The sequence below is a fragment of the Elephas maximus genome, chromosome 1 (genome assembly GCF_024166365.1).
Source record: "Elephas maximus indicus isolate mEleMax1 chromosome 1, mEleMax1 primary haplotype, whole genome shotgun sequence".
Lineage (NCBI taxonomy): Eukaryota > Metazoa > Chordata > Mammalia > Proboscidea > Elephantidae > Elephas > Elephas maximus.
The window spans coordinates 93,061,857-93,084,905 of NC_064819.1; the positions used below are offsets into that span (position 1 = coordinate 93,061,857).

Genomic DNA, 23,049 nt, shown 5'->3' on the forward strand with positions numbered 1-23,049 from the left:
TGGGGATAGAAAGCAGGGTGAATGGCATTTGCCCAGAATCATGTCGGCCGTTGTCGCTGATGCCCCAACGGCTTTGCGTCTGGTGGGCAGGGGCTCCGAGCCAGGAAGGTGTCCTGAATTCGCTGAGTGGGAAACAGGATCTGAATTCTGCCCCAAGCATTAAAGATAAATGATACGGCTTGAGGGTTGTACAACATTCTAGATATATTGCTAATTCGACCAGAATGTTCTTAGCCCTCCCAAGAGCCCCATTGTTCAGCCTAGATTTTTATCCTAAATGAAATATTTAACACTCCCCTCTTTGAGATACTAGAGATGTGATGTCCAGCTGCTTAACAAAATTAACAGACGTTTGGCTAGGCATTGAACTCAGCTCTTTACCTGTTACTACACTTAACCATTTAACACTATGGAGTAGATAGCATTATTATTCCCACTTTATGGACAAGCAAACAGGCTTAGAGAAGTAAGGCAACACGTCCAAAGTAATACAGCTAGTACATATAGCAGAACCAAGATGGGGACATCTCCAGGACGTGATGTCTTAATCTCTATTGTATCCTAACTCCTCACTTGAAAAGAGAGAAAGTTGGGTTAATAAATATACTACAGATTACCTCATTAGCTCAAGTCTGCGGTAAAGCAGGCATGTCTTCTGTGGCCAAGAGAAATAACATTGATTCAAGGATGGTGTCATTGAAGGGCCATTTTCCCAATCTTAAGTATTTATTCAATATTTATCAACTGGCCACCCTGTACCAAGTGCTATCCTGGGATCTGGGGGGACAGCAGTGAACAGCCTTGTCCTCCAAGAGTTTACATAGATGGGGAGATAAAAGATAAACGCAAAAATATAATGTCAAGTAGCATCAAGTGCTATGAAGAAAAACAGAAAAGTAAGGGGGCAAAGTGTGCTCTTCTCTACGGTTGTCATGTATAGTCCTCAGTTTCCCAAATACCAAACCAAAACTAAACCCACTGCCGTTGAGTTGATTCTAATTCATAGGAACCATAATGTACTATTGCTTTTATTTCTACAACAAGTTTCAAAGAACAGCCCTCTTGGGTGTTTGAAATATGTAAACAAAGAACAAGAGTAACTGAAAGTAAGAAATAATGAGGCAAAAGGAGACTGCTTTGACTCACCAATTGATTTGCCCATAAATTGTTTTATTGACACATTTTTATTGTCACGAATAGGTGGAATACAAAGGGAAAGTAAAGTGTTGAGAATGTAGAAAGGAAAGCTGTGCATACATGTAGACACAGTGTCACCTTAGTTCTCAGGAATCAGTGAGCATCTGATGGCTCTTTGGGGACATAGGAAAAGGGGGAAATCCAATAAAGATAAGAGAAAAAGAGAAGCTAAGAGAGGCAGTATCTTCCTAGAACCGTGGAAGAGAGGCTAAAGGAGGTCATCATTTAGTCCTTTCAAGGATCATAAAGTCTGGAGAAAAGGAGGCAGAAACAAACAATTCTTCCAAGAATTACTAGGGTCACAGAGTGAATTACTGGAATCAGAGAGCTATTGACAGAAGCGAGGAAACAGCTGTGTCTAAGTTTGGCAGGTGAGCAGGGATAAGTAATACCACAAGATTGTCATGTATGGAATCACAGCTACTACCTGCCAGGAACCATGCTAGGCTCATTACAGAATGATTCCTAATCATTACAGCGACCCGGCAAGGTAGGCATTGTTATTATTCCAGATTCACAGAGTGGGACATTGAGGATACAGGGTTGCCTATCAGCAAGTGGCAGGGTGCAGAGGGGGAACCCAAGCCTATCGGGCTCTGAAGTCGGGATGTTTCCCACATCCCTACTTCTCCATGCTGCAAGTTTCACATAGGGGTTGGGTGAAGGTGACAAGGTCCCAGTGAGGGTTATAGAACAAGGAGATTTAGGTCTAAGCAGGATATTTAGAAGTTTTACAGGAGAATTATTAGGTCCTGTCTCCTAGGATTTCCAGGGAATGGAAAGGAGAGACGGGCTATGATGGGAGGTGATTTTGGTTTGGGGTTTTTTTTTTGAGGAGGGGGCTGGCAGGGGGAGCCAGGTCCTGGGATGATGCATCCTAGGCAGTGATCCGGTAGTTGGGGTGGACTTGGGGCCTGACTTCACAGACCATGCCAAGAAGCTGGGCCAGGACACGCTCACGGTTTCTCTGCTGGGAGCTCTGCATGCCCTGCACTTGGTGCCTCGTTGCCTGCTCCACCTCAGCCGATAGGTTCCCCTGGGAGCCCATGGCCTGGAGGGTGGAGAGAGAAAGGAAAAAGCAGAAACAGAGAAAGAAGGGTCCAGATGTGCAGAGGGAAAGATCCTAAAGCAAGATTAGAAAGAATGACCAAAATAAAACAAAACCCATTGCCATCAAGTTGACTCCGACTCAAAATGATCCTAAGGGACAGAGTAGAACTGCCCCATACGGTTTTCAAGGGGCAGCTAGTGGGATTCAAACTGCCCCCTCTGAAACCACCCCCATCCCACGGAAATGTCCAGGCCCCAGAGATATAACACAATCCCCTTTCCTCTAAGACCTGAGCTGCACCTTTGTCTTAAAATAGACAGTAAAATCCCCATCACCTCACCACCCATGACCATAAACCTCTGTCCCACACCCCAAATGTTACCATTCTCCTCACAGACTGTGGGGTCTCCCCCGACACACACAAACTGTACATCTCCTTTAAAAACTCCCAGACTCTCTTATATATCATAAAGCTTGACAAATGTTGTGGTCCCTGCCAGGGTCCCCTCCAGCTCTCTGCCACCTTATTTTCTTTTTGATAACTGCATACACACCTCACCAGATGCACCTCTGATTTGCATCCTTGACCTCCCATTCTGACTTCCCCAGGACTCACCGCCTGCTGTTTGCTCTGGAATTCCTGCTCTCGCTCCCTGCGGTACTGTTCCACCTCCATCTGGGCTTCCTCCTTTGCCTGTTTCAGACGCCGGGCCTTTCCTAGAAGCAGAAGGACACGGGCATGGGTGGATCCCTCCCCCCCAAAAAAAGGTGATCATAGGGGTCAATCTTTCCAGAAAGTTATGCTTTGAGGTGCTAGATTTTAACACCCACCCATTTCTTCCCTCTTTACTAGCTCCTAGTCCCCAGCTCTCTCCCCGTCTGCCTTGGGTTTTCCTGAGGACTCAGATGTTTGCTCTCCTGTCCTCATTTTCTTTCTGGACCTCATATGGGTGAAAGAGAAGACTTACTCTTTCGGGCATCTGCTACCTTCTCAGCTGCTCGCTTCTCGGCTTGCAGGAGTTGCTGGATGCCCTGAGACTGACTGGCCATTGCTGTCGTTATCGCTGGTGCAGTTGCGGATGCTACCAAGGTACCAGATGGCTCCCACCCCCACCTCCTGGTTTTCCTCCTCCCGCTTGGGTGCTGTAGTCCTCCACTACCGCTGGGTCTTAGTGCTCCCCCTTTTCGCTCAGGTTCCTGCAGCCGATGTGTCCCCCATCAGATCCTCCCCATTGATGATCGGTCCTCCTCTCCCACCTCTCATCCCGGCAGTACCCAGAAGGACCGCTTGGGAGCAGCAGAGACCGGGCCCAAAGCTGCCAGCTAACACCGCCCCAGAAGCAGGGCCTTTCCAGTCAGGAAGGTCTGAGCTTTAGGGCAGAGTAGAAAGCGGAGGTATGCATAGCTGGCACGAGAGCGTGGTTGATGGTCACAAGGCAGGAGGCATAGAAGGGTTGAGAGTGAGGTGAGGAAGATAATGATGTCATCATACGACGTTGTTGGAGAAAGAGTGTTCTCTTCTCCCAAATTCTCTTCCCCTCTTTTTTCTCTCTTCCTCCAGTTCCCATCTCTATTTTTTCCTACGTCTTTCTCAAAGTCCAAATTTCTGCATCCACTTCATTCTCCTTGCGCTACGATTATCTCCTTATGTCTCACCGTAGTTTGGTTGATTTTTTGTGTTGTTTTGTAGTTTGTTGTTTTTGTTTCCATTTTCACTGTGGTTTTTGTTCTGTCTTTATCTCCCCTGTTGTCTGTCTCTCATTATCTTTTCGTCTATCACTGAACCATCTCCTTCCAGTTGGAGGATGCGGGATTAAACCTCAAAATGACCCTCCTCTCTCTCCCCATTCTTTTCCTTGCCTCTCATCCAGTCTTCGGGTTTCAGGTGGGCCCTTTATTTTTGTTCTCCAGTTTCCCTCCCGGAAGCCTGACTAAAGAAACACCCCCTTGGGATGGAACGACATCCGGTTGCACGCCTTACAGTTCATTTCCGCCCTTCACTGCGTCTCTGCTGCGTCATTTCCGGCAGCCTAGAGTGTCTCCGCCCTTCCCGCCTCCCTTCCTCCGAGCGTCTTAAACACAGGCCTCCGGCCTACAGCACTGGGGGTACTTGGGGGGTGGGGGGGGGCAGGTCTGATGAGTAACCCCTCCCCCCAGGTCCCAGAGGGAGAAGCCTCTACTTCTGTCTGCCGGGTACATTATATTCAATTTCTAGATCATTATTTGAAAATATCTGTGACTTTTTTAAATTCAAATTTCTGCTGACAAGAATTTCCCCATCAGTCTCTAGTAGTCTTTTTCAAAGGCCTTTATTAAAAATTAAAATTTTACCTGCGCTCGTGAGCCTTAAAACAATTATTTATCCTTTTCTCAGATTTTTACATTGAAATATTAAATCTGTGACCTCAACTCCCCTCAAATTGTTTTCGAAACCTGTCATCTGGTAAGGGATGAGGGTTAGGATAGGCCTCATCTCTTGCGGAAGATTTAAGAAGAAACGGGGAACTGGAGGGAGACATAAGAGAGAATGTCAGTTAGAGGGGGAGAGACCAGCCAAAGCTGAGGTCCTGACTGCTGCCTTTTTTCCTTCCTCCTCAGCCCAAGAGTTCCATGGCCTCCACTTCCCGCCGGCAACGCCGAGAGCGTCGCTTCCGTCGTTACTTGTCTGCAGGACGGCTGGTCCGGGCCCAGGCCCTCCTCCAGCGACACCCAGGCCTTGACGTAGATGCTGGGCAGCCCCCACCACTGCACCGAGCCTGTGCCCGCCACGATGCCCCTGCCCTGTGCCTGCTGCTTCGGCTGGGGGCTGACCCTGCCCACCAGGACCGCCATGGGGACACAGCACTGCACGCTGCTGCCCGCCAGGGCCCTGATGGTGAGTCTGCCTGGTGGGGACAAGGTCATGAGCGATCATGAACAATTGACCAGACCTGAAATGAAGGCCTGCAGTTGTAAAATAAGATAGTTGTTTGGTCAGTGGAGCCTAGGGAAGTAGTTTACCAAGTTGACATGTGACTGTCATTATGCCTTTAGGTTACTGAATTACGGTTGTAATGTTGAAGAGGTCAACATTCACAAAATAGCAACTGGGCTCAAATTTCATATGTTTCTAGATTGGTAGTTACTTTGTTTCTTGTTTCTAGCATAGAAAATGCCTCTGGAGTTAGATTTGCTGGGTTCAAAATCTGGCTCCATACTTAATAGCTGTGTACTCTTGGGCAAGTTACTGAACATTTCTGAGCTGCAATTTGCCCATGTGCAAAATTAAACAAGATAATAACCTTTGCTATGTGCCAGGTACTTTTCACAAACTAACTTGTTTAAGCCTCACAACAACACTATGAAGTAAATGCTGGTATGATCCCCATTTCCCAGATGAGGAAACTTGGCCTCAGGGAAGTGAAGTAATTTACTGAGGTCAAACAGCTATGGAGTGGTGGAGCAGGGATTGAAACCCTGGCAGCTTGGCTAGGGCGTCCATGCTCTTAACAACTACATTATGGAATTATGCAACAGTGCCCATGTTTCAAGCACCTGTACTGAGAATTAACTGACATAGTACCATAGTACGTATTAAGGGCATCTGGCACACAGTAAGTACTTGGTAGATGCTGGCAATTGTTGTTCCTACTGTTGCTGTCAATAGGTCCATACTTTCTTACTCACAGTTCTGAAACTCAGAAAGGCTCTGAAAGCTAAACATTTTTCATCAGTCTGCCACCCACACTCATTTGGTGGTGAACTCCATTTTTGTCACTGAACAAAAGTAAGGGCATCTTTGATTTGTTTTTATCCTACTTGATGTCTGTATGCATACATTTCACTGCAGAAGTATTCATGTATTTGGTTACTGGGGCTGCCCAGACCCTCCTTTAGATGCTGCCTAATATACAGTGTATGTACTTGTAAATCAGGTCTATCAAATCCCAAAAACACCTGAGCTCCTAAAAAACCTTTGACACTGAGGGTTTCAGATGAGGACCTCCTGTTTCCTGGAGGAAAAGCTCAAGGTGGGGATGAGCAGCCCTAACTCAATTTGATTTGCTGCTCTTACCATCCTTCAACTCCCCAAGTATGTACAGGAACCCCTCCTCCCCACAGAAAAACTCCCCCTTTAGGGAGTTCCCCTTGGGGAAAAAAAAAAATTCTCTTTTCTTTAATTCTCCTTAACATAAGTGAGATAGACTGGCATGTTCAGATTTTTTTTTTAAACTTAATAACGAAGAAGGTTTACAAAGTATAGTTGTCTAACTCAGCAGCTGATTTTTAAGAGGCAGGATGCTGGAAGGCAGCAAAATAACGTGAGGCAGACCTGCATCTGAATCCCAGCTCTGCCACTTATAGGTTCACCCAGCTTAACCTCTGTGAGCCTCATTTGCCTCTCTTAAGATGAGAGTTGTGATGAGTAAGTGAGGTACGCACACTTGGTGCAGACTTTGCACTCACTAGGTGACAGGTATTGTTATTTTTATGTTATTCAGTAAAGGCTTTTTGAGTAATAAAAATGTCCCTGACAGTGTGTTAGACACTTCCTTTGTTATATTAAATTCTCCAAAGCATGTGAGAATGATGTCATCTCACTTACAAATGTGGAGAGTTTGGCCCAGAAGGTTCAGAAACTTAACCAAAATCCCACAGCTGATAAGGGGGGCCACATCTTTTTCTTCCAAAAGTCTGGTGTCCTTTATCTCCTCCTTGTCCCCTGCCAACCTCACCACCAGGTGGCCTTCTAACTCCTTGGTCAAAAGGCCCATGTCATTCAGCTTCCAGCTGCCTTAGAGACCACTCTGCTTAATAAAATCCAAATATTTTCATTGAACAGATTAAATGACCCAGAATCTCCTCAGTTTTTGCCCTCAGCTCCCCTGTTAGGTGTGAGGGATGTGCCAGTTTATGTTGGATTGGCTGGGTTGGGTTATTCTAACAAGTGAGACTCTAGTGAATGGCCCCTACCTTTGGGGCTTTTGGTGACATCCCTTTGGGACCTATTACCATCTAGGGAAGTAGTCTTAGGTGTCAAAGACTCCTGTATAAACACACCGTAGCCAGACAATAACCATTCTATACAAGAATTAGCCAGAATTAGTGAACATTGAGAAACAGAAGGGTCATTTTCTCACAGTCTTTGCAAAAAGAATAAAGCCCAAAGCCATCCTGTTATTTTTTTAATATAACATTCACTGCACTTCTGCTATGTGCCAGCACAGTACCAGACCTTTAACATCCATAATCCACTTTAATCTGCTCAGTAGAAGTAGATGGAGCCTTGGTACCGTGGTTAAGAGTTACGGCTGCTAACCAAAAGGTCAGCAGTTGAAATCCACCATCCGCTCCTTGGAAACCAATGGGGCAGTTCTACCCTGTCCTGTAGGGTAACTATGAGTCGGTTTTTTGGTAGAAGGAGGCAGTGGTCCATTTTTCAAATAGCCAAGCCACCTGGTTTATGTCCCATGTCTTTCCAACCTTATCTCCCACTGCACACCCACAAATTCATGACTCCAGCTACGTGGCTATGTCTTCGAGGACCCAAACATGCCTTTCACAAGCCTACCTGTCTCTTGCCTGTTGCCTTCTCTTTCACCTGATTTCCACTTTGCTAAGAGTTATTCTCTCTTCTTGGGCCAACGGAAGCCCCCTCTCCTTTCAGGCTTTCTCCAACTCCACCAACTATTACCATTTCCTCCTCTGAACTTCAGTCAGTCATCACTAACTACAAGCCTCATGATATTGACGTTTTTAAAAGTGTTTTTTTGTATCAGTTAGTATGTACATACCTTCAAGGTAGAAATCGTGTCTTACTACAACTAGGGGAAGAGCAGTATTTCCATCACTTAAGGGAAAATATAATTTTACTCCACAAAATTTTTCTTCATACTTATTTTTCCCAGTAAAGAAGTATATTTTAATTAAAGAACATTGGGAAAAGTTGATCTACATTGCTAAATTGGTGATAAAAGTAGCATTTCAAATCACTGGTGGGCTGTTCAATAAACGATGGTGGAACATTTGGTTTCATCTGGGGTAAAATGGAGTCCTACCTCACACCTGACTCAAGGTAGTTTACAGCCAGCTTAAACACCTGAATATGACAGAAAGGGTATATACCAAATTCATCAGAGAGATTACCCCTGGTGCTTCAGGGGGGTGGATTAAACTTGGAAGGAGGTGTCAAAGAAAGCTTTAAAAATAAACAAAAACCCAGTGCCGTCGAGTCGATTCCGACTCATAGCAACCGTATAGGACAGAGTAGCTTTATCTATAAAAGAAAAAACTAAAAACCAAACTTGTTGCCATGGAGTCAGTTCCAACTCACGGCAACTCTATAGGACAGAGTAGAACCGCCCCATAGAGATTCCAAGGAGTGGCTGGTGGGATCAAACTGCCGACCTTTTGGTTAGCAGCCAAGCTCTTAACCACTATACCACCAGGCCTCCTGTCTATAATGGTTTTTATTTTCTTAAGAGTAAGCAATGTTGCAAAAAATGACATATTAACATATTCTGTGGTATGAACAGAGGTATTTAATGTTATTATGCATTTTACTTTTTAAAATCTTTTTTATTTTCTAAAAATATAAATAAACATAAGTCATATAAAAATAGTAGAAACAACAAGGGAGTATTTTCATAGTTTTGGAGTGGGGAACGTCATCGTAAGACTGAAACAAGGTCAGAAGCCATAAAAGAGAAGATTGATACAAGTGTAACTGCATACATTTTTTTTGAAAGACAGGAGGAAATATTTACCATATAGCAAACACCAAGAGTTAATATCTATACCCTGTAAAGTGCTCTCATGTCTATATATATAATTTCCAGTTAAAAGTGGGCGAAGAATACGAGCAAGTCATTTACAAAATAATTTCATATCACCACGCGTATGAAAAAGAGGACAGCTTAATTAACAAAATCATGTTCTTAATGTATCAGATTGCCAAAATTAAAAAAATGGATGATACTGAATTTTGGTACAAGAAGGCACAGGCGCTCTTACATATTCTCGGTAGAGGTATACATTGGCACAGACATTTTTGAGAGCAATTTGGCAACATTGCATATGTTCTTTGACTCAGAAATTCCGCTTCTAAGAACCTGCCCCACACAAATACTGTAACCGGTCCACAAAGACATAGGTGTGAGGCTGAACATTTCGGAAACAATTAAATCCTGTCGGTTGGAGGGGGTGTTTGTTTCATACACTAGTGGAACACTACACATTCATTAAAAAAGAATGAGGTAGACCTGAATATACTCCTGTGGAAAATACATATGAGATGTTAAGTGAAAAAAGCAAGTTGCCAAGTGATACGTATAGTTGAGTCTCATATCTCTGGGGAAAAAAAATTATCATACGTATGTGTTTATACACTCAGAGATAGAACTAGAAGGGACCACAGCAAACTGTTAATGGAGATTGTATTTATCCTTCATTCTTTAAAAAAAAAAACAAGAGATTAGAAATACTTAAATTACTTATATCACTTTCATATTAAAATATCAAAATTGGAGGGAGAGGACCAACTATAGTCCTTCCGACCAGAGACTAGAATTTTTGCATGTTTCTTTCCAGTCTCTTTTATTCAATCATAGAATTTGGTCTCTCTTTTTACATCGCTGCGATCAGATCCTATACAGTTTTGTAGCCAACTTTTTTACACGTAAACTTTATTTTCACTGACTTAATATTCTATACCATAAGTTACCTACCATGTTTTTGTTGTTGGAAGCCTTACTCCTTAAAGCCTATGAGTTTTAAAACCTCCCGTTTAAGCCTGAACACCCATTCACCTACCCTTCCACTTGCAGTGGACCTGGATGGGAAGAAGCAGTTGAAAGACAGGGCCGTGTACTTGCTGGATAGGACAGATTGGGAGGGCTGGTGACAGGTCATGTTAGTACTGAAAGAGAAATGCCCTGTCCCCTCTCCCTGATGTAGTTTGGGTTGGGCAGCACTCAAGCGTGCCAGGGGACAAGTGAGGGGCGTGGGCCTTGCAGGCCAAGGCTTAGGCCCACTGTGTCTTCCTGCCTTCCCAGCAGTGGCAGGACAACTCTTTCCCCTGTCCTGTCCTTTTGCCAGATAACCAATATTTTCTAGCACCACAGAATAAAGATTTAAGGACTCCAGCCCATTTCCTCCTGCCCTAGGGAGAGAAAGTAGGTCCTCAGGAAGGGAGGTGCCTCACTCACCTTCCTCTGTCCCCAGAGTGAAAGAGTGGCTAATGGCTACGGCGGTTGGCCTGGGGCAGGGTGCCTGGGTTGGCAGTGAAGCGAGCAGCATGACGCTCTTCTAACACTGGCGTGTGTGTGGTGAGGACAGGGTTCAGGAAGATCCCTTTCCCGTTTTCCCCCAGCCTCCTGTCCGTCAGCACCTGGGAGAAACCCTCCTTCTTAGCCCCCTTCCCCTGCCCTGGGTCAGCGATTGGAAAGAACTTGCTCTGCTGTTGGTAACATTTCTGTGGTCTGGACCTCTTACCCCCTTACCCTATCCCGTCATCACCTGGCTAAGGCTGGCTGAAATTTCCCTAAAAGCATTTTATTCAGTTTTTTTTGAGAAATAATAATAATGATAAAACCAAACCTGTTGCCATTGAGTCAATTCCGACTCATCGTGACCCTAAAGGACAGAGTAGAACTGCCCCATAGGGTTTCCAGGGAGCACCTGGTGGATTTGAACTGCCGATCTTTTTGTTAGCAGCCGTAGCTCTTAACCACTACACCACCAGGGTTTCCTTGAGAAATAAATAGGTAATACTGTATTTGTATGCTTGTAATGAGGCCCTGGTGGCATGGTCATTGAGCGTTTGGCTGCTAACCATTAGCATCTAATGAATGCTCTGACACCAAGGGAGTTACCACAGAACTCCTTGGAAGTCAAGATGATGGCCCTGCAAAGGCGTGGGAGCCCAAGCTAACTTCTGCTTACTGCTCTCCCACCAACAGCCTACACAGACTTCTTCCTACCATTGCTAAGTCGCTGTCCCTCTGCAATGGGAATTGCAGTTCGACTCTACCAGCTGCTCCTTAGAAACCCTTTGAGGTGGTTCTACCCTGTCCTATAGGGTCACTATGAGTAGGAATTGACTTGATGGCAACGGGGTTTTTTGTTTTTTGGGTTTTTTTAAATACTTGTAATGGTACAGAAGAATCTTCAGATATTTTTGAAGTCTGAAGTATAGTTTTGGGTGAGAAACACACAATAAGAGGTCTGTAGTGACGATATTTTCAAGCCACAAATGGAATTCTTAGTCAAAGGATTTTGGTATTACCCTAGTTAGCTGGAGGCAAGCCAGAAAATGTTTTTTGACATAGTAGAATCCCAAGATATTAAAGTATCTTGTAAAGTAGTTTGTGGAGACACAGGTCGGAATATTTTAAACTCCCACCTTATCAGGCATGTGGTAAGCTACCAGTAAATATTTGTTAGCGATAATGATTTCCTTACACCCAGAGGCATCTCATGAATGCTCTGACACCAAGGGAGTAACCACAGAACTCCTTGGAAGTCAAGATGGTGGCTCTGCAAAGGCGTGGGAGCCCAAGCTAACTTCTGCTTACTGTTCTCCCACCAACAGCCTACACAGACTTCTTCCTACCATTGCTGAGTCGCTGTCCCTCTGCAATGGGAATAAAGAATAAGGACGGGGAGACCCCTGGGCAAATTCTGGGTTGGGGACCCCCCTGGGATTCTGCTGAAGAAGAGGAAGAAGATGAGGCTTCCAAGGAGCGGGAATGGAGGCAAAAGCTGCAGGGAGAGCTGGAGGACGAGTGGCAGGAGGTCCTTGGGAGGTTTGAAGGTGAGGACTACATTCCCATCTACAGCTGCCCTTCTTCCCCATTGGCTGCTTTTCCTACACCCGCTGCATGGATGCGCCGCACTAGGCTTCCTCTGCCCCCTTCATCTGTGCTTCCCTACCTCCCTTGGCCCATCTCCTTCTTACAGCCTCTCTCCCAACTATCTCCATCCCACCCTGCCAAACAGATGACATGTCCCATGAGACCCAGGAACCCGAGTCCTTCTCAGCCTGGTCAGACCGCCTGGCCCGGGAGCATTCCCAGAAGCACCAGCAACAGCAGCAACTGGAAGCAGAGGGAGCCCACAGACCCCAGCGGGCTGAGGGCTCCAGCCACAGTTGGCAACAGCAGGAGGAGGAACAGCGGCTCTTCCGAGAGCGAGCCCGGGCCAAGGAGGAGGAACTGCGTGAGAGCCGAGCCAGGAGGGCCCAGGAGGCTCGTGGGGACCAAGGGCCAGAGCCAGCCAGGGCTGGGCCCAGGGCGGAGCATACAAGAGGGGCAGGGAGGGGCAGACTCTGGCGCTTTGGCGATGTACCCTGGCCCTGCCCTGGGGGAGGGGACCCAGAGGCCATGGCCGCAGCCCTGGTGGCCAGGGGCCCCCCCTTGGAGGAGCAGGGGGCTCTGAGAAGGTACTTGAGGGTCCAGCAGGTCCGATGGCACCCTGACCGCTTCCTGCAGCGATTCCGGAGCCAGATTGAGACCTGGGAGCTGGGCCGTGTGATGGGAGCTGTGACAGCCCTTTCCCAGGCCCTGAATCGCCACGCGGAGGCCCTCAAGTAACCCTATGGACAGCGCAAGAAATGGGAGGGTGAAGCCTTGGGTGGGGCAGAAGGAAGGGGAAGGTCTGGGGTGGGGTTGACAAGAAGGAGGCAGATGCTGCACAGCAGAGTATACTGCGAGAGAGGAAAATTTGTAACAAGTGGGGGTGGGGGGATGGGGGCCACCACCACTGCTCCTTGACTCTGCCATTTCCTAATAAGACCTAGTTCCACATCTCACTCCCGGTGTCTCCTCTGCCTGTTTCCACTGCTGTGGTTTTCATCACCCATGACATCTCCTTTCCCGCCCTCCTGCCGAAACCCACAGCTCCTACACACCTGCAGCCTGCACGCACACACTAACACGTGCCCTCAGCTGGAGGCAAGAAGCTCCCCGCTTGCCCATTCTCCAGATCATCCCTAAGAAGGCCCAGTTTGTCCTCCAGTCTCCCTCCCACCCCCTGACGCTGGGGTCCTCTTCACTCTGCAGTCCGCAGCTGAAGAAGTAGATGTGAACAGAGGCAAAAAAAAGGGAACAACACCAGTTTCCTTTCCCTCCCCTCCCCAGCTCCCCAAGCAGAACCACATCCTCCTCCCCACTTAACACCCCCTTCCCCCAACACAGGGCTTTCCCTTTGCTGAGTCACAGAATGATCCGAGTTGGGGGGCAGCTGGGACTGAGGGACCATGAGGAGGCTGTGGGAGGGTGGGGGACAGAAACAGCATGGATGAAGAGCCCTGTGGGGGAGTGGAATTTCGATTGCTAAAAATAGGAGCAGGGTAAGAAGGAGGAAAGGGCCAAATTATGTAACCCGGGTTGTCTGTTCTTGGGCAACCAGAGATCTATACCAGAGCCCAGCCAGGCTGCTGGACTCCCAGCTGTCTGTCCCTTAGAACTTCTCAGTCCTGTCTCTCCTCCAGGCCCTCTCCCATCAGGGCCCCAAGTCTTGTCTCCCTCCATCCCATTTCTGTCCCCATGCCAAACCTGGCCTTTATCTTTCAGCAACTCAGGCTTGCTCTTTGAGATAAACATCTTTACAAGAACCAGTGGTTGAAGACTTGAGAGACAGAAGTAGAGGGTCTAAGATTCACACAAGGAGGGTGGCTCCATTCCTCCCGCTATTCATGCTCCCCTCCCAATCAGCTCCCTGGAAAGAAGGCTAGAAAGTTGTAGACAGTACCAAACCCCACTGCCATCCCCTAGGACACAAGTGGGGACTCGGTGAAAAGAAAGGGCGGGCCTGTAAGGAGAGGGTGCATGGTATGTGTGTGCTGGTGTGTCTACACCAGAGAATCAAATGAGAAACTTATTTTTCAGGTTGTGAGCCCAGGTCTACACAGGAGATTTCCAGGAGTGGAAGTAGAGGGTGGCAGAGGACAGGGAGGGGAAGCCTCTGGAAACATGGGAGTGTGGGGTGGGCATAAGAAGACAGCCTGAAGCTGAGAAGGAGCTCAAGGCCTCCAAGAGACCAGGCAGATGTTCATGGGCAGGAGGGGGAAGAGCTGGTGAGAAAGATCCTGTGAGAGGAAGCTGCTGTGATTCAGAGAAGAGACTTCGAGCTGTGAGCAACCCAGGCGTCCGGTTCCTCTCACAGGCCAGAGATTTCGGAAGTGGCATGCAAAGAACCCAGGTTTGGAGTGGGGGCAGTTGGGGTTAGGATCCCTAAGTAGGGGGTTGGGAGGTAAGCAACAGAAAGCCATGGTTTGTATTTACTAACCCACACAGGATATTTTTCTCTGGTTTTAAGCACAGCATTTCCCCATCTAAAAGAGTTACATGAAATCAAAGCACAATAAGCCCTGATACCTGGGCCCCCCGTCCTACCTCTTTTCAACGTCCCTCCCTGGTGTCTGGCCCCCAGCCCTGGTGGGGGTTCCCCTGAGATGAAGGTTGTTCACTTTCTCTGACCACATGATTTCCGCTTCTGTGTCTCTTGTTTCCTAGGCTGATAAAAATACTGAGCCCTAGAGGCCCTTGGCTTCCTCTGACCTCCTCGGGCCAGGCAACAGGCATCCTGTCCACCCCAGTGGGGGTAGGGAAGGAGGCCCAGGGATCCCCAAGGGATGACTCAGTGCCTACCATGAAGCAGGGGTGGTGGAAGTGTACGTGTCTGTGCTCTCTAGAGCTAGAACCAGGAATCAGGTCTCCATGGAGGATATACTGGGGTTCATTTAGAGAAAGAGGGTTGGGAAACAGACTAAGAAGATTAAACAAGAGTCCATTTGGGGCTTAAAACCTAGCATTGGAGTTGGGGCAGGTTTGGGTTAAGTTAGAAAAAAGATCTGGGAGGGCCTCTCTATTCAGTGTAGTTCAACTGAGCATTAAGTAGCTCAGAGTTAAATTCAAACCCTGCTTTCTTTAAGTTTGCAGTCCAGTAGGAGAGACAAACCCATGCCTACCAAAAAAAAAAAAACTCAGTGCCATTGAGTCGATTTGGACTCATAGTGACCCTATAGGACAGAGTAGAACTGCCCCATAGAGTTTCCAAGGAGTGCCTGGCGGATTCGAACTGCCGACCCTTTGGCTAGCAGCCATAGCACTTAACCACTACACCACCAGAGTTTCCAAACCCATGGCTAATTAACTGTAATTCAGTGCATGCTGAGTAAGTGTTAAAGTAAGGTACAGTGAGTACAGAAAAGAATTCAGCCTGAAGGCATCTGGGGAGGCTTCCAAAGAGGAGGGATGGCATTTGAGCTGGCTTTGATGAATGGGTAGGATTTCAATGGGTGGAGGCGAGTGGAATGGCTCTGTGGGTAAATGAAATGTCTTAAACAGCGCCAGGAAGCCAGAAAACAGGGAATGTCAGGGAAAGGAAATGTCCTGAGGTAGATGAAGCACAGATGTGATGGAACACGTGGTCAGAAAGGACCACAGAATATCAGGGTAAGGCATTTGAACTTTGTCCTCTGGGCAGTGGCACTGGTGACAGCTCTGAAGAAGAGGGAGAATAGAGTACTGCAGGAATACAGACAAGGAGCAGGAGGAAATCTCATTTTTTGAACACCTACAAACAGATGCATGCTACAGGTGCTTGTCTATGCCAAGAGACAACCAACTGGAAGAGATCCATATATGTTCTTATTCCAAACAAAACAAGGGGATGCTGCATGGTTCAAAATCAGGACAGGTGTGCATCAGGATTGTATCCTTTCACCATACTTGTGTAATCTGTATGCAAATAATCTGAGAAGCTGGAGTATATGAAGAACTCGGCATCAGGATTGGAGGAGGACTTATTAACAACCTGCAATATGCAGATAACTTTGCTGAAATTGAAGAGGACTTGAAGTACTTACTGATGAAGATCAAAGACCACAGCCTTCGTATGAACTACACTTCAATATAAAGAAAACAAAAATCCCCACGCTGGACCAATAAGCAACATCATGATAAACAGAGAAAAGATTGAAGTTGTCAAGGCTTTCATTTTACTTGGATCCGTAATCAACGCCCATGGAAGAAGCAGCCAAGAAATCAAATGACATGTTGCATTGGCAAATCTGCTGCAAAAGACTTTTATAAAATTTTTAAAAAGCAAAGATTTCACTTTGAGGACTAAGGTACACCTGGCCCAAACCATGGTATTTTCAATTATCTCATATGTATGCAAAAGCTAAGCAATGAATAAGGAAGAATGAAGACTTGATGCCTTTGAATTATGGTGTTGGTGAAGAATATTGAATATTGCATGGAATGCCAGAAGAATGAACAAATCTGTCTTGGAAGAAGTACAACCAGAATGCTGCTTACAAGCGAGGATGATGAGACATTCTCTCCTGTACTTTGGACATATTATCAGGTGGCACCAGTCCCTGGAGAAGGACATCATGCTTGGCAGGGTACAGGGTCAGAGAAGAAGAAGAAGACCCTCAACAAGGTGGATCGACACAGTGGCTGCAACAATGAGCTCAAGCATAACAACGATTGTAAGGATGGCACAGGACCAGGCAGTGTTTCATTCTGTTGTGCATAGGGTCGCTATGAGTCGGAACTGACTCGACGGCATCTAACAAAAACAACACTGTGTGTTAACCATGGCAAGCACTTTTCCTAACATCTAATCCTAGCCACAACTGTCCAAAAGGTGGGTGGTGGGTCACCATTATACAGATGAGGAAACCAAGACTCATGAAAGTATTGCAACTTGCTTAGGGCCACACAGCTAAAATATAGTGGAATTAGCATTAAACTCGTCTAAATGCAAAACTCATGTACTTTCTACTTCAGTCCAATAACTCCAAATGAGGTTAAAGGAGGGAACAGATTTTATAAACTTTCAGGGGATAAGTCATTAGGATGTAACAACTGATTGGATGGTTGGAGTCGGGGAAGAGAAGTCTTAAAGCCTGGGAGATTTTGAGCCTGGAGATTGGAAAATGGTGATGCCCTAAACCAAGAAAAGAGGAGCAGGGATGAGAGGAAAAATAAGTTCAGTAAGTTTTTTATTAAGCACCCATTAGGAGCAAGGCACCATATTAGGCAATGGTATAAATGAATAAAGTCACTGCCCTCACAGAACTTCCAGTCTAGTGAAACTCTATATAAGTAATAACACACATAATAATGGGAGGTCCACCTGCTTAGAGTAATAGGGCAAGGCGTTAAGTAGTCAGAGAAGGACTGCTGAGTTTGGGGTGCCAGCTTAACACTTAGAGGTTTCTCATAAGGCAGTCTGGACCCCCAGAGAAATTTGGACTGGAGAAAGAAATTGGGGCATTATTCCCTTCACAGTGGAGACTGAGCTTTTGAATGGATACGATCACCCCATAGAGTGAGTAAAAGAGCTCTGAGGATTGTCAAAAGAAGAACCAATAAAGAAGTAAAGGGAGTAGTCAGAGAAGCAGGGTGAAGGAAGGGGTGTGCCAAGCAGAGAATGAGCAGCCATGTCTAGTGATTCAAGGAGGTCTAGTAGGTGAGGGTTGAGAACATCCTTTGGACTTAAGAACTAGACGATTACAAATTTTGAGAAAACAGTTTCCATTTAATAGAAGGGCAGAAATTACATGAGTTGAGGAATGAGTGGGAGGTGAAGAAAAGGAGGTGGTGGGTACAAAGTCATAGAATGGTGAATATGGAATATACCTAAGAATCATCTCCAGTTCAACCCACGAATTTTACAGATGAGGAAAATTCTACCAGTTCCTGAAAAAGTGGTTATTCAAGGGAACTAGTCTCTTGAGACATCACACAGAAAAGGAAGGTAAGAGATGGAATAGACATCTGAGGGAGGAAGACAGTCCAGAGAAAGATTTTTTATTTTTAAGAAATTAAACTGAATAAGTTTGCAAAATGAAGTGTGGAAGATACTGAAAATATAAGAAAGAAGATGGAAGAGAATATAGTAGAGACAGAGGACGTATGATAAAGAGTGTGGATAAAAGGATCAGCCTTGGAAAGAAGAAAGGAAAAATGTAGACACATAGAAGTGAAAGGGAAATTAGAAAGTAAGGAAATCCACTTTGGATGACCCTGAGTTCAATAAAATAGGTGACAGCATCACCAACTGAGATAAGGAGGTAGGGTGAAGAAAAGAGGAATGGAGATTTAGAACATTACCTGCTGGATTATAACAGGGAATCAATGAAGAATCATTAAAAGACTTGTCAAGAAACACCGAGGGCTTTCTGAGGTTAAATGGCAAGTATTATGGATTGAATTAAGTCCCCCAAAAATATGTGTTGTAAATCCTAATCTCTGTGTCTGTGGTTATTATAATCCCATTTGGGAATGGGTTGTCTTTGTTATGTTAATGAGACAGGATTAGTGTAGTGTGTGTCTTGAGTCAATCTCTTCTGAGATATAAAGGAGATTTAACAGGCAAGCCAGTGAGCAGAAATGGGGTAAGATAGATGCCAAAACATGTAGATCTCCAAAGAAGCAGGAAGCAGAAGCTGAAGAAACAAGGACGTTCCTCCAGAGCCTGCAAAGTGAGAAAGCCTTCCCCTAGAGCCAGCACTTTGAATTTGAAGTTTTAGCCTCCTAAACTGAGAAAATAAATTTCTGTTTGTTAAAGCCACCCACTTAGGATATTTCTGTTATAGCAGTACTAGACAACTAAGAATTTGGTACCGAGAAGTGGGGGTGCTGCTGGAAGTCGTTTTGGAATTGGGTAATGGGTAGAGGCTGGAAGAGATTTAAGGTGCCTAGTAGTAAAAAAGCCTAGATTGCCTTGAAGAGATTGTTGGTAGAATTATAGACGTCAAAGGCGATTCTGATGAGGGCTCTGACGGAAGTTAGGAGAGCTATAGAGAAAGTCTCTAGTGTCAGAGAAAACAATATATGTGGCACCAGCAACAGAATATTGCTAGAGTTGTGGACATTAAATGTGCTCCTGGTGAGACCTTAAAAGAAAATGATGAACATGTGAGTGGACAATGGAGGAAGCGCAGTTCTTCTTATGCAGTGGTAAAGAACTTGTTTGAATTATGTTCAATGTTTGGTGTAAGGTAGAATTTTAGATGATGAACTTGGATATATGGCTGAAGAGATTTCTAAGCAAAATCTTAAAAGGGCCATGTGGTTTCTCCTTGGCACTTACAGTAAAATGTGAGAGAAAAGAGATGGACTTAAAATGAAAACAGAACTTAAAGATTTGGAAAGTTCTGTCGTACAAACTAAAGACGTGTCATAGAATTTTCACCAAGGAAGTGGCTACACAACCTTTTGTTAAAGAAATTAAGCCTGTGACTGATGATTCTAACCAACTACCACAGTAGAAAACCCATCAGCTTAGACTGAAGGGGACAGAGAAAGAACTAAAAGAAAGAACGTTGTCTGCGTCTTGGCATTCTGCAGGCAGGAAACAGACCAAAGGAGCAACATCTGTTGTCCTCCAAGAAAAGAAAAGGACCATCCCTGGAGCAGCTTGGAGATCACCAGAGCTGTTGCAGAAAGCACAGGAAGCAGGGTCTTCTCAATTTCAAGTGGTGGGGCCATGGTCTCCTGGATTTGAAAGGGTGGGGCCACAGCCTCCTAGGTTTCAAAGAGTTGGATCTTTGCCAACTCAGTTCTGGAGTGTGAGGCTGCTGTTAAGGTGTGCCAGTGGGATGGGGCTACCACCCAAAGTTGACGGGGTGGGGCTGCCATGCCCAAGAGGCAAAAGAACAGGACCTGCTGGGGCCTAGAAGTTGGGGTTGCCACTCAGATGGGCTAGAATGGGGCAAACCAAAGCCGAGGGAGCAGAGTTGCCATCCCAGTGAGCTTGGAAGGCAAAGCTGAAGCCCAGGGCTGAGGGTCTCCACCCAGAATCCTGAGGGTGTACCCAACACCCAGAGTCTGGAGGGTGTGTCCACTGTCCATATGGTCTCCAGGAAGAGAGAATTATTTTCAAGCCTTGAGAGCTGTTATGGATTGAACGGTGTCTCTCAAAAATGTGTTAATTTCAGCCAACATCATCCTAAATGGAGACAGTCTGAAAGCATTCCCCTTGAGAACGGGAACCAGACAAGGATGCCATTTATCATCACTCCTATTCAACATTGTGTTCGAGGTCCTAGCCAGAGCAATTAGGCTAGAAAAAAGAAATAAAGGGCATCCAAATTGTTAAGGAAGAAATAAAAGTATCTCTATATTTTCTATTTGCAGATGATATGATCTTATACACCAAAAACCCTAAAGAATCCACAAGGAAGCTACTGAAACTAATAGAAGATCTCAGCAAAGTATCAGGTTGCAAGATAAACACACGAAAATCAGTTGGATTCCTCTACACCAAAAAAGAGAATGTCGAAGAAGAAATCACCAAATCAATACCATTTATGATAGCCCCCAAGAAGATAAAATACCTAGGAATAAATCTAACCAGAGTCATAAAAGATCTTATACAAAGTAACTACAAGACACTACTGCAAGAAACCAAAAGAGACCTATATAAGTAGAAAAAACATACCTTGCTCATGGATAGGAAGAGTCAACATTGTGAAAATGTCTATTTTACCCAAAGCGATCTACAGGTACAGTGCAATCCCCATCCAAATTCCAATGGCATTTTTTAATGAGATGGAGAAACAGATCACTGACTTTCTATGGAAAGGGAAGAGGCCCCAAATAAGTAAAGCATTACTGAAAAAGAAGAACAAAGTGGGAGGCCTCACATTACCCAACTTTAGAACCTATTATACCTCCACAGTACTCAAAACAGCCTGGTACTGGTACAACAACAATTACATAGACCAATGGAACGGAATTGAGAACCAAGCCATAAATTCATCCACTAGGAGCAGCTGAGATTTGACAAAGGCCCAAAGTCCATGAAATGGGGAAAAGACAGTCTCTTTAACAAATGATGCTGGCATAACCAGATATCCATCTGCAAAAAAATGAAACAAGGCCATACCTCACACCACGCACAGAAACTAACTCAAAATGGATCAAATACCTCTATATAAAATCTAAAACAATAAAGATCATGGAAGAAAAAATAGGGATAACACTAGGAGCACTAATACATGGCATAAACATGTACAAAACATTACTAACAATGCACAAACACCAGGAGGGAAACTAGATAACTGGAAGCTCCTAAAAATCAAACACTTACGCTCATCCAAAGACTTCACCAAAAGAGTAAAAAGACAACCTACAGAATGGGAGAAAAAAATTGGCCATGGCAAATCTGATCAGAGTCTAATCTCTAAAATCTACAATATACTGTAAAACCTCAACAACAAAAAGACAAATAGCCCAGTTAAAAAATGGGCAAAGGATATGAACAGGCACTTCACCAAAGAAGACATTCATGCAGCCAACAGATACATGAGGAAATGCTCACGATCATTAGCTGTTAGAGAAATGCAAATCAAAACTACAGTGAAATGCCATCTCACCCCAGCAAGGCTGGCATTAATCCAAAAAACACAAAATAATAAAGGTTGGAGAGGTTGTGGAGAGACTGGAACACTTACACACTGCTGGTGGGAATGTAAAATGGTACAACCACTTTGGAAATTGATTTGGCACTTCCTTACCAAAAAAAAAACCCGAACCCAGTGTCATCGAGTCGATTCCGACTCATAGCAACCCTATAGGACAGAGTAGAACAGCCCCATAGAGTTTCCAAGGAGCACCTGGCAGACTCAAACTGCCGACCTTTTGGTTTGCAGCCATAGCATTTAACCACTATGCCACCAGGGTTTCCTTGGCACTTCCTTAGAAAGCTAGAAATAGAACTACCATACGATCCAGCATTCCCACTCCTTGGAATATATCCTAGAGAAATAAGACCAGTCTCACAAATAGATACAGGCACACCCATGTTCGTTGCAGTACTGTTTACAATAGCAAAAAGATGGAAACAACCAAGGGGCCCATCAACGGATGAATGGATAAACAAATTATGATGTATTCACACAATGGAATACCACACAATGATAAAGAACAAGGATGAATCCGTGAAACATCTCACAAAGTGGAGGAATCTGGAAGACGTTATGCTGAGTGAAATTAGTCACAAAAGGACAAATATTGTATGAGACCACTATAATAAGAACTCAAGAAAAGGTTTAAACACAGAAGAAAACATTCTTTGATGGTTTCAAGGGTGAGGAGGGAGGGAGGAAGGGAGAGGGGTATTCACTAATTAGATAATAGACAAAAATTATTTTAGGTGAAGGGAAGTACAACACACAATACAGGGGAAGTCAGCACAACTGGACTAACCCAAAAGCTAAGAAGTTTCCTGAATACAACCAAACACTTCAAGGGGCAGAGTAACAGGGGCAGGGGCCTGGGGACCATGGTTGCAGGGGACATCTAGGTCAATTAGTATAACAAAGTGTATTAAGAAAACATTCTGCAACCCACTTTGGTGAGTGGTGTCTGGGGTCTTAAAAGCTAGCAAGCGGTCATCTAAGATTCATCAGTTGGTCTCAACCCACCTGGAGCAAAGGAGAATGAAGACCATCAAAGACACAAGGAAAATATAAGCCCAAGAGAAAGAAAGTGCCATATAAACAGAGACTCCATCAGCCTGAGACTGGAAGAACTAGGTGGTGTCCAGCTACAACCAATGACGGCTCTGACAGGGAACACAACAGAGAATCCCTGGTGGAGCAGCAGAAAAGTGGGATGCAGACCTCAAATGCTAGTAAAAAGACCAGACTTAATGGTCTGACTGAGACTGGAGGGACCCCAGAGGTCATGGCCCCCAGATTCTCTGCTAGCGCAAAACTAAAACCATTCTCAAAGCCAACTCTTCATGCAAAGATTAGATGGGACTATGTGACATAAAATGATACTGGTGTCAAGTAG

The 23,049-nt window shown here is 45.2% G+C and overlaps 2 protein-coding genes across 4 annotated transcripts; one reads left to right on the forward strand and one right to left on the reverse strand.

Annotated features, from left to right (window-relative positions):
- Nucleotides 1–153: 153 nt before the first annotated feature.
- Nucleotides 154–4,201, reverse strand: ATP6V1G2 (ATPase H+ transporting V1 subunit G2). The gene is made up of 3 exons (XM_049888425.1): nucleotides 3,217–4,201; nucleotides 2,865–2,965; nucleotides 154–2,248 (listed from the first exon to the last, which is right to left on the reverse strand). The coding sequence occupies exons 1-3, from the start codon at nucleotides 3,296–3,298 to the stop codon at nucleotides 2,075–2,077; spliced, it is 357 nt and encodes a 118-aa protein (XP_049744382.1). The 5' UTR covers nucleotides 3,299–4,201; the 3' UTR covers nucleotides 154–2,074.
- A 38-nt stretch (nucleotides 4,202–4,239) lies between these two features.
- NFKBIL1 (NFKB inhibitor like 1) lies at nucleotides 4,240–22,306 on the forward strand. 3 transcript variants are annotated; one of them, XR_007517949.1, is made up of 5 exons: nucleotides 4,240–4,441; nucleotides 4,847–5,123; nucleotides 11,820–12,041; nucleotides 12,227–14,900; nucleotides 20,386–22,306. XR_007517949.1 is itself a non-coding variant. In XM_049888079.1 (4 exons), the coding sequence occupies exons 1-4, from the start codon at nucleotides 4,385–4,387 to the stop codon at nucleotides 12,817–12,819; spliced, it is 1,149 nt and encodes a 382-aa protein (XP_049744036.1). In that variant the 5' UTR covers nucleotides 4,240–4,384; the 3' UTR covers nucleotides 12,820–19,202. The 3 variants fall into 3 exon arrangements, 1 of the variants encoding a protein (XP_049744036.1); XR_007517946.1 differs by having other exon boundaries at nucleotides 12,227–14,428; XM_049888079.1 differs by lacking the exon at nucleotides 20,386–22,306 and having other exon boundaries at nucleotides 12,227–19,202.
- Nucleotides 22,307–23,049: the final 743 nt, after the last annotated feature.